Here is a 15664-nt window from a genome sequence, read left to right on the forward strand (position 1 = left end):
TACAGCATTATGTACACTCTCTGATTTAAGCCTCAGGATTGTATAGTGTACTATACTGTTGCGTCAAACTCTAGCTGTCAGAGGGAGCATTTGTTCCAGGCCCTGGTCCCAGGGGGTCTCTGGTTGTGTTGACAGGGGCGTCACAAGGAGGGGGGGAATTGGGACTGAGTTACCAGGGCCCAAGGTGGAGGGGCCCTAGTAACTTTAGCTATTGAAAAATAGCAGATCTACAAGCTCACAGTGTGGCACCGAGTGCCGCGCTGCGAGCTTGTAGATCTGCTATTTTTGAAAAGTCGTGAAAATGTGTGCAAATCTTTGAATATATGTATTTTTTAAGCGAACATTTGTAACTCAAATGTTGCTTCTGGGGGGGTCCCTGATGCGTTATTAGAAATCTTAAAGGACAGCAGTCATCCCGCCCATTCCCTGTTCTATCTCCTCCCATCCAAAAAACGTTATCAGAGCATCTCATCGCACACCACCCGTCTCAGTAATAGTTTTTATGCTCAAGCAATCAGGTTGCTTAACGAAGAGATGAAAGCGAGACCTAGGTAGTCATGTGCACTGTACGCAGTTTTTAAACTGTACACTGTTACACTGTATGGTTTTTGTTGTTTTTGGGTTGTCTTGGGTGACTTGTTGTTGTGGGTTGATGTTTTTGTGTGTAATAAGGCTGAGAGTGCTCCTGGCACAAGCATTTCATTGTATGTCTGTACCTGTATGGATATGCATGTGACTAATAAACCTAAACCTAAACCTAAATGACACCCGAGCTCCAGGCGGAGCCGCTTGATTGTCCACGACACTGCAAGCGGCGCGAAGGCCAGCGGACCTTGGTCCTGCTCTTCGCCCCCGAGCGCCGCAGGCGCGAGTGGCCGCGAAGAGCGGGCCAGCGCCGAGTTACGAAGCCGTGGTGAATGCAATCGTTATATTTATGCCCAGGCCGTAAGGCCTGGGCAAGCCCACGATAAACGCCCTGTCCAAGCGACTACAATGGAGCGCTCCCTAGCTCCGCTTCAGCCAATCAAAAGCTTCGGTGGGCGGGGTTTCCCTGGAGCTCGGGTGTCATTTCCAATAACGCGTCCCTGATGCTAAATACTTTGAGATGGGAGTCTGCGGCATAGAAACAGGTTTCTTGCACACATTTTCACAAATTTTCAAAAATAGCAGATCTACAAGGTCGCAGCGCGGCACTGGGTGCCGCGCTGTGAGCTTGTATATCTGCTATTTTTCAATAGTTAACATTCATGGGGGGCCCGCAGTGAATCCTTGTACCCAAGGCCCAGAATTCAAGAATTCGGTGTGACGCCCCTGTGTGTGTTGATATCCGCCTCGGATGATGTAGTGAGCACTGAGCAGAGGAGATGAGAGAGTCCGGTCTAATAAACATGGAAAGCAAGCAGCAGACATCAACTGAAAAATCACGCCCAGCCCCAGATATTCTGAGGTGTGTGCGTACTTGATCCGATAGGACAGCAGAGGTGTGGGGCGTTATACTGCTGTTGTGGGACTGGTGCATGTTTGGGTCCCTCCCTAATTTACAGTACAGAATAAGACAGAATAAAGCCATAATAAGAAATAATGTGTTTGTAATTAGAAATATGTTTTCATTAGACAGAAACAAACACATGTATACCTTAATTATCCCTACATTATATTCTAATCATATAACACGGATCTTCTCAGGGTGCACAACATCTTTCATAGTGTTTGTCCAGTTTGCGACAGAATATCAATTGCTAGATATCTAGAAACGCTCAGGAAGAAATCGCCGAGCGCTATAATCGCGGCCAGATCTTCTCGCAGTGCTTTTCACACACAACAAGCAAAACATCGGCGAGCAGCCCGATCTTGCGGCAGATCGGCATTTTTGTCGGCGAGCGCCAAAAATGGTCGGCGACAGCACAATCGTCTCAAAAAGTTGGGCAGTGTGTTCGAGCCCTTGTTCGATTTCTAATTAGAACATAATGTACATAATTAAGGTATAACTGTGTTTGTTTCTGTCTAATGAAAAAATATTACAAACACATTATTTCTTATTATGGCTTTATTCTGTCTTATTCTGTACTGTAAATTAGGGTGGGACCCATGTTTGTTTGTGTGTTAGAGAGTGCCAGAACAAGAATGATGTCATTTCTCATCAATAATACACCAAGCACTTGAACTTTCTCAACCACTGGATCAGGGCCAAGCGTCAGGCGGATGAGATACTTTGACAGGGGTCGAGTTTATGCTTAGGAGTCCTAACCCCTGCAGTAGTTGTACAAATAGTTGATGTCATATTCGTTGTGGTGGTAGTAGTAGTAGAATTAGTACTGGTATTAGAGTTAGCATTAGTTGGGGCGTCCGGTGGCCTACTGGTCAAGGCGTATACCACATAGGCACCGCCACAAAGGTATGGTTGCCGCGGCGTCGCCGGCCCGATTCCCGATCCGGATGACGTTTACTGCATGTCACTCCCCATCTCTCTCCCCATTTCCTGTCAGCCTACTGGACCTCCCTTGGTCAATAAAAGCATAAAAAGCCCCAAAAAATAAATTATATATATAAAAAAAAAGAGTTAGCATTAGTTTCAGTATTACAGTAGTAGTTGAAATATTAGTAGTGTTAACAGTTTGAAAGATTTTTATTGTCCTGCAACCAAGGTGCACAGCCTTGGCTTTCAAGACACTGTACAACATACTGATACATTCATTACCTACACCTAGTACTATTTGTACTAGTGATTTCTATAAATAAATAGAGATTCTGTTCTGACTGTTATTGATTCCTCCTGTTGCTAAATCCAGGTGTCACAGTAAGCATGAAACACAGGATATGTCCATGTAAGACTAGAGTAGAGAGATAAAGAACAAGATGTAATAGACACTTGCAGTCAGGCTCTTGGTCTGAATTAGTTAATCTAAATATAATGTTCCATATATTGAGTTATGAATAAGTATGTAATGTAATAGTAATCCACAACCTCACCAAGCTCACAACGCGATGCGACGCGTTGTGAGCTTGTAGATCTGCTATTTCCACTTTTTTTTTTACTTAAAAAAATATGAACATTTTTCAACATGGAAACGATTATGACGATTATGAAAAATAATCACGATTATGTCAAATAATCCCGATTAGACGATTATGTAATAATTGTGACAGCCGTAATTGTACATTCCAGTAGTCTGTGTGTGAAAGTGCGTGCCAGTCGAGCAGGACTCGTTAATTCAAGAAAAGAACGGAACATATGAGGGCTTTGTTGTGGCTACCGGCGCAAAGAACTGACCAAGACACACATGTCTTGTACCGGGGGGAGATGATGAGTCTGTGGCTGAATGTGCTCCTCATTCCAACCAGCTCGTCCCAGAGGGAATGGGAGGTGTTCATTAGGGTAGCGCTTAGCTTCCTCCTCATCCTATTCACCTCGCGTGTTTCCTAAACCCACCAGGCTTGAGTTAAGACCCGCCTCGCGCAGAGGGGATGGGAGGGGTTCATTAGGATAGCACTCAAGCCTCTATCAGAGTCCAGGGTGAAGAGCTATTCACTTCACCGCGGTGTAGTTTCCTAGCTATCACCTAGTCTTTGTTATGTATTTTTAGGTGATTGCTAGAAAACTACACCGCGGTGAAGTGAATAGCTCTTCACCCTGGACTCTGATAGAGGCTTTAGCTTCCTCCTCATCCTATTCACCTCGCGTGTTTCCTAAACCCACCACGCTTGAGTTAAGACCCGCCTCGTGGAAACGCCCCTCTCAATAATCTTAAGTATGAAAGTGCATATGAACGTTAGACTTAGTGCAAAGCATTACTGTACCTACTACCTACCGATCCATTACAATAATACACGCAGCTCCCAAAGCCATATCCAAAATATAACGATCAATGTAACTGATAATCAGTAAGAGTTTATATTTTGAGCACAGTAGTGACAAATCAATAGCTTTCTCTCGCTGCTGCTGCTACTCAAAGATTTGCCATTTCAGATCATGACAAGTGACAAGCCAGTGGGCCAATTACTGTACATGAGTTATATTTCGTCGTTGTTGGGTGGAAACCTTGTATGTCCAAAACCGTTTGTTTTGTATTTATCATTTTAAAAATGATTTAAACTAGTGAAAACAGCCGATCTACTTGTGTGATTGTAGATCTGCTGTTTTCACTACTTTTGTGCAACGCCCTTGTATGATGAAGCAGGGCTTTGCTTTGCGAAACTTGGAGATACAAGGTTTCTGCCCGACAGTGACTATTTACTTTGTTGGCCGCCCAGCCCCCAAAATGGAACGAAGGCCGACATTTTATTTTTATTTTTTTCCTAATGGCCGGCCTGGACCGGCCGGGAATGAACCAGCCGTTCGGGAGTTGTCCCGCTTTTCCCAATGGCCAGCACGTCCCTGCTTTGATTAACTTTGCAGCCCTTCTGTTTATTGTTCAGGTGTACATCCAGGTACGTGTACACCTCTCTGTTGCTACAGGCCTGTAGCCTGCCCTCTCCAGTGTGTCCTTGTAACACCCCATGGCTGCCGCACAAGCCTTTTTCAACTCCTCCTAGACAGCCTTGCCCTCCATACCGTGAAAGCCCTCTTCCTCCTCCTGATCAACACAACAGGCCTATAAATGGACCCATTGATCCGGGGCTTGTTGCTGGAATAAAGCAGCATACCGTTCAGCTGGGGTACAATGCTCTCCTCACAGAACCTGATCGAGTGTGGAGCACAATGGCAGAGTCCATTGATGGCCTCACCGTAGACCTCCACAAATAAGTCCCCAGTCTGTTGTCCTGAAACACACTCCCTCGGCTCCTCTGACCACTGCTGAACCACCCTGGTGAGGGCAGACAGGCTGCCTCTTGACAACAGCCATGTATGTTGTTGCAAGCTTGATATGGTTATATGGTGTTAGTGGTAGTGTATGAAGGGGTAGTAGCAGTGTTGCTGTAGTCTTGGGTCGCGCACCCCCCGACGACCCATATCTTTTCTGAGCCGGGGTCTCGCACCCCCTCAAGTTCACACCTCGACAACTGTTTTAACAAAGAAACAAGCCTATATGCATATCAATAGACCTGTAGTGTATAGTAGGTGTTTAGCGACGTTCGCGACCTCCCAAACATTGAATCACCATTGCACCACTGCCAGAGTCTACTTTAGGCTAAACTGTCTCTATAGTCCTTTTCTGTCTACACAAAAATTTGGCTATAATGTTTATTATTATCAGTATTTGTCTTGTTTAAGCTTGTCTTGTTTACTGTTATAGGCTTCAAACACTGACAAAGTGAAGGCTAGACGTGAACGCTAGGCATATCGCATATGTACTTTTTATGGTCCATGCCACCCACCCAAGTTTAACACCTCCATTATTTGCTGCCAGGACCAACAAGTCCAACATGAAAAGAAACTAAGAGCACAATTTAAATATAAATCTGAACATACATGTTCTGTGGATATTTATCAATGACACCACGTCCATGTTCAATAGTCAATCAAAATGACAGGTGCGTTTTGCACATGACGCACACATAGTCTGACGTATGAATCAGGCCACACAAGACACACTGAACTAAACAGACATGAAAAGGGTCAAAGGCCAAGGCAAGCTGCTTTTTAATAATTATAGTCTAGATACACTGGACAACTTCAGGACAAATCTTTTTTTTTTTAATATATATATTATATATTTTTAAGATTTGTTTTTGGGCTTTTTTTTATGCCTTTATTGATAGGACAGTAGACTGACAGGAAATGGGGAGAGAGATGGGGAATGACATGCGGCAAAGGTCGTCCGGATCGGGAATCGAACCGGCGACGCCAGCAGGCATCATAGCCTAGTATGTGGTATGCACCTTGACCACCAGGCCAGCGGGCGCCCCACTTCAGGACAAATCTATGCAGGAAAAGAGGTTCTGCGTGAGGCGAGGGTTCTATAGTCAACCCAAGACACATGCATGTTCATTATGTTATGAACATGTGTCATAGATATGTTATAGCTACGTAGCCTATTTGATGTCACTCAACGTCTAGTAAAATAGTTGACTATTAGTCTTTTGTACTATTGTGTATCATTTGAAAAATAGCAGATCTACAAGCTTGCAGCGAGCTTGTATATCTGCTATTTTTCACTGGTTAAAGCATTCAATAATCCTAGGCCTAAATGGGTTAAAACATTTTCTTTCAGAGCATTTCTTAATGAATGACCTTATACTAGTTTGACCTTATACTAGTCCCTCCTCGCCTGTGTCCATGCATCGATTTGTTATGTCCTTCATGGATGAACCTTTTCTGACGTCCTATAATGACATTCCTCCTCAAAGCACAACAGGCTGCAACATAACGGCTGATCAATTATTAATAACTAATGCTTTAAATATGTGCCGCGCTGCGAGCTTGTAGATCTGCTATTTTTGAAAAATTGTGAAAATTCTTGCAAATCTTTGAATATGTTGACCCGATTCTATAAGTGTCTTCTAAATCCTTCTAAGTTTTTTTTTTTTTTTTTTTTAATATGTTTCTGTCAGTGGTTCTCAAAATGTTTCATGCCAAGGACCCCCAAAACTACATGTATTTGGCCACGGACCCCCATCTCAAAATATGTTGTTCCAGGGAACCCCCCCCCCCCCCCCCCCCCCATCTCAAAATATTGTATCAGGGACCCCCCAGAAGCAAATATTTGAGTTACAAATGTTCGCTTTCAAAAAGATATATTCAAAGACTTGCCCCCCCCCCCCAAAAAAAAATATATATATACATATTATAAATACGTACAGTATGTATCACGGTTTTTCAAAAATAGCAGATCTACAAGCTCGCTGTGAGCTTGTATATCTGCTATTTTTCAATAGCTAAAGCATTCAATAATTCTAGGCCTAAATGTCGACCTCCCATCACATTTGGCTTATCCATTATTCATATAACAATATTACAATGAATTATGATCGAAGTTGTTATTTCAACCTAATTTACGTTGTTCGGTTTAACGCGAAACAGCGTCTGGAGCGAGGCGTTTATTCAAGGTATTTAGTCACGCAGCTCAGCGAGGCCGTCACGCAAACTGTTGGCCACATTTAACCTTTTGAAATAAGCCTAAGCTAAGTACTGCATGGCACAACGAAGCCAGGCTTTAAAGCGTCAAAAACAATGAGCTATACTTGGTCTTTTTCTTGGTGCCGTTGTAGTATTAACATTGATTTATATGCAAATAGGTCTACATACAAGTTCAACAAAGACTATTAAGATGCTGAATGATACATAGTAATAGTGGCAGTTGTGATGGTAGTAGTAGTAGTAGTACAATTCCAATTTACAGTTTAGGCATTTAGCAGATGCTGGAAGAAATATGTAACAAAAATAGGCTAATGTGTTCACTTCCGGCAGAAAGCGTGAAAATTTGTACCTAGGGGTATTTTTGTGTGCCGAATTCAAAAATTGACGGTCCCAAGCACTTTTCCCATGGGATCTGGTGGCTCTAATTCACTTACCATACTAGGGGAAAAAGACCCCCCAAAAAATCTTCTTTAAATAGCATGTGAGGGGTCTATCTAGGGGGTTTTCATGATTCTGAATCCATTGCAAGCATTTGTTTTGCACGAAAAACATTCCTTTGGCAAGAAATGGACCCTACACAACTGTGAAAAGTGATGACTCATCACTAAATCATAGTTTTGTGGGGTCCATTTCTTGCCCAAGGAATGTTTTGTGCAAAACAAATGCTTGGAATGGATTCAGAATCATGAAAACCCCCTAGATAGACCCCTCACATGCTACTTAACCGATTTAGTGCCATTCCCGAGATATCTCGTGAAATGTACTCGAGTATCTGGAGTGCCATTCCCGAGATATCTCGCGAAAAGTAATATATTACTGTAACGGCGGATACATTACAGAGAACAATGGCCGGAGGTCCAGAGACGAAATCCATCGCTGATTTCGCATCATCACGGCTCCACGAGCACAAAATAGTCCCATCCATAACATTGAGGTGGACGGGGGATCTCATCTTTAATGTCCATTATCTCAAAACTACACTTTAGAAGCGAAGATGGAGGCAGATGCTCGCTTATAAAGCACATGTTAAAAAGGATCGATCCGAGCCGCCATGACACCACGTAAACAATGATCGATTCCGGCGCAGGACGCGATGACGTCAGACCGGAAGTGTTTACGCTATGGACTTCTGGCCTTCAAAATAAGAGTATAGCCTTTAACGGGGCCTGAGTGAGGCACTCTGGACTTTATAATCCGTTAATGTCTGGGGCTCAGAATGAGTTAAAGAAGATTTTTGGGGGGTCTTTTTTTCCTAACCCTAAACCTATGGTAAGTGAATTAGAGAAAAGTGAATTTGAGAAAAGTGCTTGGGACGGTCAATTTTTGAATTCAGCGCACAAAAATACCCCTAGGTGCAAATTTTCACGCTTTCTGCCGGAAGTGAACACCTTTTTCACATATTTCTCCTATTAATCCAGAGCTATTTACAATAATCAAGGTCAGCACAAAGGTATGCATGGCAATAGTAATCTACCTCTGCAATAGTCAGTCTAACAGTAGAATAACCGGGGAGGGGGGGACATCAAGGGGCGGCAGTGGCTCAGGGGTAGAGAAACCGTCATTAGAACATGGAGGGTTCCCAGTTCGAACCCAGGCTCCCCCAGACTTGGTGTGGAAGAGTCCTTGAGCAAGACTCTGAATCCCTAGTTGCTCCCGGTGAGCAGGTTGGTGCCTTGCATGGTTTCCTCTGCCATCGGTGTATGAATGTAATGCACAATCTCTGTAAATTGGATAAAGGCGCTGTATTTTTTTAAATCTGTACATTGAAACTATTCACATTATAGGTGAACAGTGTACAAACTAGGGATGAGGCCGAATATTCGGCACCGAAAATTTTCGGCCGAAAATGGCTAAAAATGCATTTTCGGTTTTCGGCTGGATAGCTTTTAAAACCGAATAGTTGAGCACCGAATAGTGTGAAGGACAGGGTCAGGGGTCCTCAATAGGCGGACCGCAGTCCATGTCCGGACCGCGGCACATTTCTGAGAAATCTCCGCACAGTTGTATCTGACGATCGGACTGACTGTGTGTGATGTGTGTTTGTGTGTGCGTGGGTGTGTATGTGCTGATTGTGCTGCTCATTCGCTCAAACACATACACAGGCTCACAAGACACACCCCTACGCCAATTTGCAAGCCCACAAAGCGTCGCGGGTGCAACGTGCTGTGGGCTTGTAGATCAAAGGTTTTCCTTCCCTCCGAGTCTCCGACGCAGTCTGCTCTCCATGCTGCTCCCCCCCCTCCCCTCTCCTCTCCTCTCCACACACTCATGCCGCTCGCTGCCTTAAAAAAGTTGCTAAAACCTCTTGGAAACCATTGCTCCCACTGGATTAATAACTTAGAGATCTTCTACCTTTGGCTGTTCAATTGGAGAGGACAACAGCAACACATTAATATCCACGATGTAAGGCTCCAACTGCTTGCATTAGACGAGAAATGGTCGCGAAACTCGCGATGCGTGATCATGCGTCTTTAACAATGTGATGTGTCGTCGCATATTATTGCCAGCTATCCTAGGCTGTGTTAGGTTAATAACTATGACTCGTTGACCCTGATTTGACTGGTCATTTGACATAGTCAATCAGCACAGTCAGTCTGGCTTGTGCAGTACGTGTGTCAACTAACTGAATGTCAAGTAATCCTCTCCCCCTCACGCTAAGTTCCACTTTATTTTCCATTCTGAACGACAAGCCTAATATTGCATTTATGCTCTTTAGTTTCCAATAATTAAACTATAAGCCAGTGTTTTATTGCTACACAATAAATGTAAATAATGTAGCCTACTCTACATGCATAAATAATTATCCATTCATCCATCCATCCATCTTCAACCACTTATCCAGCATCAGGTAGCAGGGGTAACAGTTCCAACTGAGATTTCCAAAGTTCCAAATAATAATAATAATAATTAAAATAAACAATTCTAATGATTATAATAAACATACATACATACAGTACATACTGTATAAATGTATCCGCCTTATTTCGCCTTCGCCTTTTTTTCGGACCTGGACCTGTTTCAAAAAAATATTTCTGGACCTTCAAGATTTGTATTTGAGGACCCCTGGGCCCTAGATCATTTTGCAACATACAGTATGTGCATTTGTTGTTGAAGGCCTGGCTGTTACAGCCCTTGTGTTTACAATAATATTTTGTTGTAGGCCTAGATCATTCTGCAGTTTTAAGCACCTTGTTCTGATGCACTTTTATCTCTGTAGGATACTACAGAAATAGTTGCACTATTTTGACTTTGTTTTATGCTAACATTGCAAAGAGAAAATATTTTATTTTGTTATGTGTGCATTCAAAAGTGAGAAATAAATGTTTTATGGAACCATATGGTGATTATTATTTAAGTTAGGGTTTGCCATAATCAGATAGCTTTACAACAAAGGTACAGCAATGGTACAAACATTTATTATACAAAATAAATTATATACATGTATTATTCGGCTATTCGGTATTCGGTATTCGGTGGAATGTTTCCAGTATTCGGTATTCGGTTTCGGCCAAGAATTTTGCTTTCGGCCCATCCCTAGTACAAACATGCAATCTAAATTACATTTTAGCCTTTGCAAGCCTGCAAGGCCTTTGAGGCTAGCTAGGACAAGTGCTATAACAAGTTTCACGGGTCTCTGGGGAATGTCCGTTGTTGTGATTAAATTGAACATTCTAGCCCTGTTTTGAATAAACGTGTGCGTGTGTGTGTGTGTGTGTGTGTGTGTGTGTGTGAGAGAGAGAGAGAGATGATTTCTACAGTACAGACTGCATTCAAATAATATGTAAATGGATACTGTATGCCTAACAGTGTGTGTGTGTGTGTGTGTGTGTGTGTGTGTGTGTGTGTGTGTGTGTGTGTGTGTGTGTGTGTGTGTGTGTGTGTGTGTGTGTGTGTGTGTGTGTGTGTGTGTGTGTGTGTGTGTGTGTGTGTGTGTGTGTGTGTGTGTGTGTGCGTGCGTGCGTGCGTGCGTGCGTGCGTGCGTGCGTGCGTGCGTGCGTGCGTGCGTGCGTGCGTGCGTGCGTGCGTGCGTGCGTGCGTGCGTGCGTGTACATGTGCGTGCGTGCGTGCGTGCGTGTGGGTGCGCGTGTACATGTGCGTGCGTGCGTGCGTGTGGGTGTGCGTGCGTGCGTGTGGGTGCGCGTGTACATGTGCGTGCGTGCGTGCGTGTACGTGTGTGTGTGGGTGGGTGTGTGTGGGTGCGTGCGCATGCTTGCAGCACTGCACTAATGGAGCAGGCCGCCTCCTCAGACCGAAAAGCATCAGATGAGAAGGCGTTGGACCTGGAGGTAATGTTTTACAACACAAATACTAAATGATACCATGTTGCTATACTACAGTATATGATGTGCTGTTCTAAGCACGTATTTCTTTTAATATGATGTGTTTAACCATTTTCAACCTGGCATCCCTGCTTGGGAATGTCAAAATTAGCCGATCTACAAGCTCACAATGCGTTGCAATGCGACAGGCTGTGGGCTGAAAAGTAATAAAGCGGATGTCTCGCCTCCCCCCACTTCTGTAAATCCGAAGCCTATGAAGCTTGATGCTTATCAGAAATGGAAATTCAAAAGCAGTGAATGGAAAATGGTGACTGAATGGAAATGACAGATGACAGCTTCCTGTCACCTTTTTACAGACTAGCCTTAAGGGCCGTTTATAGATGCCTTAATGGTCCACGTCACATTGATATAAACCAGTATGCGCACGCGGGTCGGCACAAAATGAACCCCACCGTTCATAGGATGCAATGGATGGCACTCGTGTTTAAAAATGCATTCCATCAAACTTTCAGATGCCGTTTTTCTCCCAGTGTGGAGGAAGAATGCTTAGGATTTTTACTGTAAATTCTCACTCTTGAAATATATAATCCTTAAGTTTCTGTTGATTGTAAACAATAATAGCGATTCAAAAGTTGTCCTTCAAACCCCACCTCCATTCACCGTCATCAGAACAGAGGGAGCGCTCCTCACTATTACGGAGCTACCAGAGCGTCTACTGCTCGCCCAGCTGCAGTCCATGAAGCCTAATTTATGCTCCGTCCTGCGACGGTGTCGCGCGCAGACCTCCAAGCTCAGAAGGGTTGCATTGGTGACGCGATGTGAGTTTGTATATCAGCTACTCTTGACGCGGAATACCGTTGCGCAATGAAGTATATATGTCTCGATAAGGGCGCTCCCATGGGAGCACCTCAATAGCACACAAGAGGAGGTTGAATAACCAGTGCTCCCCAAAACAACAGGTTTGGGGATCTGTTGGGAATTGATTACATGATACATTCAGCTGTGCATTCAGTCTCAATGTTTGTAAACAAATAATTGGTCTATAGTTACGTATGCGTGATTTTGTGTACGTTTTTGGGTGAGAGAGTACTATGGTAGATCCGTCGACATGCATAGTTCCTCTCTGCGTTATTTACGTGCCGACCCGCTCTCCACTCCAATTCTGCTCCCGTTTGGGCCGTGCACCACATTAGCCCAAAATATGTAGAACCACAGAATTTCTTGACCTGACGACCGACGTGATGTTTGGTATAAGCTGCTGTCTGTCGGCCACGTTATCGTGGTAAATGCAACTTCGTGAGGGACCGAGGTACAGATTAACCACACGGACTGAGCAATTATAACAAAACACAGTGCACTGACTGCACCCGTCTCACTGTTGGAGGACAGGCGGTGTGAGTGTGTGCGCGCGCGCGTTTGTGTGTATGTTTTCTCATGCCAATAAAGCCGTTTGGGGCTGTTACTGTGAGGAGTCGAGACGTCCTCTTCAGTGATTGCAATGACGTTCCTTTTTTCCTGTTTCTTGCTAAATTATATTTCTTGTTGGGACACATTGTTTCAGAACCGCTGTCATAAGGAATTGTCCTCACTACTGCCACGGTTGACAAAAGTTTGCCACGGGTAGTTCAAGTGTACGTACGTCTTTATCGGTTTTAATCCGTCGGGTTGAGTGTTGTCCGTAAGGTTACGGACAGAAACAATTACATATAGACCTACGGAGCAACCGGATTAAAATGTAATCCGGTTGATCATTAAATCACTCTCCCCCTCCGTTTCTTGTGTATTCCTGCGGTCCTTATGTACTACTATGCATGGTACTTAACACATCTGGTGCCAACCCCGAGTTTCCCGAGTTTGGGCCGTTTTTGAAAAAAAAAAAAAAAAAAAAAAAAAAAAAACAATTTTTTTTTTCACTTTTTTTTTTTGGACCTCCAGAAATGTATTAGGCATGATCGCGATCGCGAAATTGCATGTTTAACCCCCATACCAACCCATTCTTTCAAACATGGCAGCCATGTTTGTTTACATCTGAAGAAAACATAATGGCCCATAAATCATGAATGCCTGAACGGATTTCCAAGCAGATTTTTTTGTTTGAAAGCTGTGAACAGTGTGCACACACGTGGTGCATCAGCTAGGCATGGGCGTGCACTTTTTACACAATTGCGCAATTACATGGAAGTCTATGGTAACCATGGCAACGTGGGACATTGAAGAGAAAAAATCATAGCAACATAAGTGTTAAGGATTGTGGAGGATTGTCTGTTTTGTGAGACAAAAAAATCTGCTAAAGTGAAACATGTACAATGGATGAAACAACTGAGCATTGGGTGCACAACATTCTTACTGGAAAAAAATATGCTGTAGAGATACAGATTCTCAGACAAACAAGTAAAGGTCACAGGTTAAACAATTCGAAATATATATGCATACATTTTGTCAATAGCTATTATTTTTACACTATATTTTATTTTATTATGTTCATATATATATACAGTATATCTTTTTTTTATCATTACATTTTGTATTGCTTTCCACATTATACAAAAAATAACAACAACATAAATTACAACAACTTCAATCCCCCCTCCCAACCCACCCCTCCATTGTCCACACACAATTCACACATTCGATCCACAGAACTATCTACACATCAGGTTTTTCAGTTCAGATATCAGGTCCTTCCGTCCACAATGTCAATGTTCCTTGTTGTGCTTGATTAATCCTTGCCGAAGAAAGCTCCAGATAGGAAATATCCAGAAAGCTCCTCAGCCAATGTGTCTCTGAGATGTCATGAGGAGGATTCCATCTCTGAACGATAATCTTTTTGGCTGCTGTCAAACCCGCAAGCCATTATGTTTATATTTAACTCTTATACTGCTTTGGACGTTCCTGTTCGCCCCAATTCTCAAGAGACCTCCGCGCCAATACGGCGCTCGTTCGCGTTCGTTCGTTTACCTTGTTGATGTCCTTAAGCTGATGAGGGGTCGCGCCGCCGTGTACTGTAAACACATTTTCCGCGGTGATGGTGTAAAAAATCCATTATGCGTTAACATCAACGGAGACCAATTCACTTCCTTGTTGATTTCTCTGGCTGTGAGGCTCTGTGGCCAGTGACTGGTCTGAATGCAAGGCAACACATAACAGGCAAATTCACATTCATTCTCGCATGACGCCGCCCTCTGCTGCCTGGCAGACCAAAGTGCACTATTGCACAATCAAAATAAATAAATAAAATAAAATAAGTAAATGTCTATCTATCTACTATAACGTCGCAAAGGTAAGCCGCTTTTTGATGGCACCAGACCCAATAAATAAATAAATAATCTGGCAGTAGGAGAGTTAATGGTGTAATAGTTTTTCCATGTTCCTGTTGTGATTGTCACCCATTTGTTATATTTGTGTGTGTGTGTGTGTGTGTGTGTGTGTGCGTGTGCGTGTGTGTGTGTGCGTGTGCGTGCGCGTGTAGGTGACTGTTGGTGAGTTGGGTGGAGCAGAGGGTGAAGAAAATACGACTCTCTCCACTCCATCCAGGAGTTACAGAATGGACTACAGACTGGAGGTAAAGAAAGAATTATGTATGCGATAAGGTCTTGCTGCGCGGTCATTATGGCTTATATGGACACGACGGGGTAATAATTCCCCGAGGCGGAGCCGAGGGGAATTATCAGCCCGAAGTGTCCATATAAGCCATAATGACCAAGCAGCAAGACCTTATAGCACTTATTACCCGGCTAATACATAAAATTAATAATTTGACTCAAAACTAAAATCAAAACAAAGTATTTCCTTGTTTACAGACGGCTGAAAGTGCGTCCCCCCGAGCGCAACACGGTCGCCTTGGAAAACAAGGAAGTGCTGATCAAATAGAATCCATTTTCTGTTACTGCGTCGTCTATTTCTTGCTTCAAATGTTTTTAAAGACATTCTTCAGAGCAACGTTTGGTTGTAAATGTCGCTGTGTGTTTGTTTACATGGCTGACATGTTGGATACGGCACTAAAAACACACAGCGCAGCCTGAATACAGCAGCTGCTCTGAGCCTTTGATTAGGCAGCGGTGAATTATAGAGCGGAGCGGTCATTATACGCTCATAATTCACCGCTGATTTCAGCGCTCGACCAATCAGAATCAAGCATTCAACCAAGCCGGGTAATAAAAATCCTTTTCATCTCCTCTCATGCATCTCCCCTCATCACATTACCTCCTCTTCTCATATTGAATACATTTTGAATGCAATATTTTATTGATTCAACCCATTTAGGCCTAGAATTATTGAATGCTTTAACTATTGAAAAATAGCAGATATACAGGCTCACAGCGCGGCACCGAGTGCCGCGCTGCGAGCTTGTAGATCTGCTATTTTT

The 15664-nt window shown here is 43.4% G+C and overlaps 1 protein-coding gene across 2 annotated transcripts in view; it reads left to right on the plus strand.

Annotated features, from left to right (window-relative positions):
* LOC308308713 (N-acyl-phosphatidylethanolamine-hydrolyzing phospholipase D-like) overlaps positions 1-15664 on the plus strand; it is a 37509-nt gene that overhangs the window by 2055 nt on the left and 19790 nt on the right. For both annotated transcript variants that reach the window (XM_080754163.1, XM_080754164.1), the window contains exons 2-3: positions 11235-11304; positions 14768-14860. In XM_080754163.1, coding sequence (XP_080610289.1) covers positions 11235-11304; positions 14768-14860 — 163 coding nt within the window. The remainder of the gene's footprint in view (positions 1-11234; positions 11305-14767; positions 14861-15664) is intronic.

The sequence above is a fragment of the Nannobrachium achirus genome (assembly GCF_963921795.1).
Source record: "Nannobrachium achirus genome assembly, chromosome: 23".
Lineage (NCBI taxonomy): Eukaryota > Metazoa > Chordata > Actinopteri > Myctophiformes > Myctophidae > Nannobrachium > Nannobrachium achirus.